The sequence below is a fragment of the Austrofundulus limnaeus genome, unplaced genomic scaffold, assembly GCF_001266775.1.
Source record: "Austrofundulus limnaeus strain Quisiro unplaced genomic scaffold, Austrofundulus_limnaeus-1.0 Scaffold2, whole genome shotgun sequence".
Taxonomy (NCBI): Eukaryota; Metazoa; Chordata; class Actinopteri; order Cyprinodontiformes; family Rivulidae; genus Austrofundulus; species Austrofundulus limnaeus.
Genome location: NW_013952404.1, coordinates 9,439,181 through 9,442,536, shown reverse-complemented (window position 1 = coordinate 9,442,536; position 3,356 = coordinate 9,439,181). Strand labels below are relative to the sequence as shown.

Genomic DNA, 3,356 nt, shown 5'->3' with positions numbered 1-3,356 from the left:
GTGTTGGGAGAGTGGTGTGGGGTGTTTAGGTACTTTTATTGTTGACTGCAAAATGTTTTATTTCATATTGTTTTTATTTTTCTATTTTCTTTTCTTGTTTTTATTATTGTTGGATGCTGTTTTGTTTTTATTATTAGGACTGCAGATGTAAATTAGTCTTAGGCTAAATCTGGTGCAATGCATCAAATGCTTTTATGTTTATATTTTAATTGCACACTGTCCTCACAAATAAAATTCATCCATTCATTCAATTAGGTTGCGGGGGAAGCAGCTTGACCAGGAATGCTCAGACCTCTCTTCCAGCTCTTCTGGAAGGACTCCAAGTGGATCAATCACAAATAAGTGTTTGTGACCATAGCTGAGAGTAGGAACATAGGCTGACTGTTAAACACAGAGCTTTCTCTTGCAGCTCGGCTCCCTCTTCACCACACCAGACCGCTACAGACTACACAATACTGTGGAAGCTGCACTAATCTGTCTGCTGATTACGCTCCATTTTCCCCTCATTCATGAACAGAACCCACAGATACGCAAGGCAGCACCTCGCTCCCAACCTGGACAGGCCAGTCCACCCTTTCTGACTGAGACGTAGTCAGATTTGTAGATTTGTTATAGAAAAGTAGAGAAGCTAAAGTTAAAGCTTTAATCGTGTTTGTTTGACAGTGAATGTCATGCAATGTGTGACATCTTTTTTTTTTTTACCACTATGAGAGTAAACATTCATGTCTGGCTCCACGATGCTCCGGACGGCGGAGGACAGTTTCTGCCCCTCTTCGTCCCCTCTGACTGGGCTGCTGGGCAAACATGTTTGTGAATCATCCCTTTCTGCCTCTTCCCATTCCTGTAGTGCACAATGATGGGACGCCTCCTCTGATGATGGAGCTGAGGTCAGGGGAGCACAGGCAGCTGGATCTGGTTCTGAAGGCTTGAGTGAGGAGCTGACAGTAGGAAGGAGTGGGCCGTCCTCAAAACACACAAAACAAATAGAAGTTAGTTTTTCAAATTATGCATATTAATACAGTATATGTGCAAAGCGCGAACCCAACTCTTTATTTACAGTGTCTGTGAAGAGAGGGAAGGAAACGGCCGTTCCAGTCCACTGTAAATGCGTTAGGCCGCCGTCTATCTCCATCACAACCTCCTCAAAGTCTTCACGCGCACGTCGAAGTTCATTCCTCTCAAGGTAGCCGCGTGCACGTGCCTGGGGAGGAGACCGGTGACAGGTGGGTCGATGAATGATGCTCTGCTAACGATTAGCAGCCTGTTTTAGCATTAGCTACCGAGATCAACTTAGCTACAAAAACATTGCTCGTTAACAGCTGTGGGTAAAGAAACTCAACTTTCTGCTTTACCGGAAGGCTGAAATGCGGCGGTTACCTGAAAGTTCGTGATTATATTCTCCCATTTGCTTCTGTCCATTTGCTATGGTTACATGACGGCGCTTCTACAAAGCGCGGGTACGAGCTCAAAGTTTTTACTCATTTCCGGTGCCAAACCTAAAAATTAAAAGTGGAACATTGCTAAACAGGTAATATTATACTACTATTTATTAATTTAGGTTGTTGCACATAAGTATATCAGTATTTAATACAATATAGTTAAAGTTATTTGGTCGCATACAACTGACTGAGACAGTTTTTATTAACGCGGTGTTATATTTTGGAAATCCCGCATTTGCGGAAGTGGACTTGTGTTTGTGTTCCGTTTGCGATGCTGCCTTTCCTCACATGGCGCTTTTTACTTGAAAGTTTTTAGACACCGCTGTCGAAAATGAGTGGTGGTTCGAATCAGAGGACTTTGTTCCAGACTTGGGGGGCCGGCATTTCCCAAAACAAGTCTGTCCAAGCCGCGAGGGGCACAAAGCCCGCTGAAGCCCGCCGGACACCGTCAAGCAGCAACTCCACTCAGGTAGCTACAACAACGCGTCCTCCCAGACGTTCTCCGTGGACAGTAATCGGTGAAGAATCCACGTATGCATCGGAGAAACCAGCGAGGACAGAGGACGACATACCTGCAGATGAAGACGATGATGACCTGATGGTAATTGCTGTCTATGAAGCTGAAAAGAACCTTCAGCTTGAAAATCCCAGCTGTTTTCAAGATCATGCAGTTTGTGGAAACACAGCTCTTTCTCCTACTCCATGTGGACGGATATATCCAGACTTTCCAGGCTTTGACAGCTCCTCAGCTAAAGTATGGATCTATCCCACCAACTATCCCATTAGGGAGTACCAGCTGAAGATATCAGAGACAGCCTTGTTCCAGAACACGCTTGTGTGTCTTCCTACTGGTCTTGGGAAAACCTTCATAGCCTCTGTGGTCATGTACAACTTTTACCGCTGGTATCCATCAGGGAAGATTGTGTTCATGGCTCCCACCAAACCTCTAGTGGCCCAGCAGATCGAGGCCTGTTATAAAGTGATGGGAATCCCTCAGGCGCACATGGCTGAGCTGACAGGTGACAAATTTATCACAACAAAGAGTGGAGCTCAGGTTTTTCTCTGACAGGTGTTAATGCTGGTGCATGTGTTGTTTTCTAGGCAGCACAGCCGCAAAGCAGAGACAAGAGGTGTGGAAGTCCAAGCGGGTCTTCTTCCTCACCCCTCAGGTCCTGGTGAACGATCTGTCCAGAAACACCTGTCCAGCTGAGCAGGTCAAGTGTGTGGTGATTGATGAAGCTCATAAYGCGTTGGGAAACCATGCCTACTGTCAGGTAAAAAGAAAAAAGAAAAAGAAGACTTTTTCAAATTAGTACTTGTGTGTATCTCTCTGGACAGACATTCACAACAMTTGGTTAGAAACTGTTTTTAACATTCAAAAATCATCTCTAAATTGAGGGGCTATATTAACTAAATCAGACCTGAAGATGTTTATTTATGCTTGAAGCTTCTTAAAACCCGGTTTTAAACTAAAAAAAAAAAAGTCATTTCAAGCAAGAGCTCAGAGACTGTGGAACAGCTAGCCCAGGGGTCTGCGATCTTTACGATCAAAAGAGCGATTTCTGCTCCTTGGCTCACTGATAAAATGTGTTCAGAGCCGCAAAATAAACTACAACTGTGATCATCAAGTGGTGGTTCGTGGGCCTTTTCAAGGCCTTTTCGGGAACCTTTATTGCTAGTGGAGGTGACATTATAAAACTAAAAATGTATTGTGAATTTTACTATTTATTATTACTTTTGCACATCAGGACAAATAAAAAGACCGTATTCATGTAAACAAGAAAAATACTGTTTATAGTTTTTACCAAATTTCATAAAAACTAGTTCAACTGAACTATTCAGGTATATATATTTTTTCTAATTCTTATTATGTAGTTTTTTTAAAGGTAATTCTGATGAATTTGAGCTAGCATGAGT

At 43.1% G+C, this 3,356-nt stretch overlaps 2 protein-coding genes across 2 annotated transcripts in view; one reads left to right on the top strand and one right to left on the bottom strand.

The window, feature by feature from the left end:
- The window catches only part of iqcc (IQ motif containing C), a gene marked incomplete in the record, with an annotated part of 2,722 nt that extends 1,258 nt beyond the window's left edge, over window positions 1–1,464 (bottom strand). The window contains 3 exon segments of the mRNA XM_014015257.1: window positions 703–964; window positions 1,058–1,201; window positions 1,378–1,464. Coding sequence (XP_013870711.1) covers window positions 703–964; window positions 1,058–1,201; window positions 1,378–1,419 — 448 coding nt within the window.
- A 212-nt stretch (window positions 1,465–1,676) lies between these two features.
- fancm (FA complementation group M) overlaps window positions 1,677–3,356 on the top strand; it is a 36,340-nt gene continuing 34,660 nt past the window's right edge. The window contains exons 1-2 of the mRNA XM_014015210.1: window positions 1,677–2,458; window positions 2,541–2,713. Coding sequence (XP_013870664.1) covers window positions 1,771–2,458; window positions 2,541–2,713 — 861 coding nt within the window. The 5' untranslated portion in view covers window positions 1,677–1,770. The remainder of the gene's footprint in view (window positions 2,459–2,540; window positions 2,714–3,356) is intronic.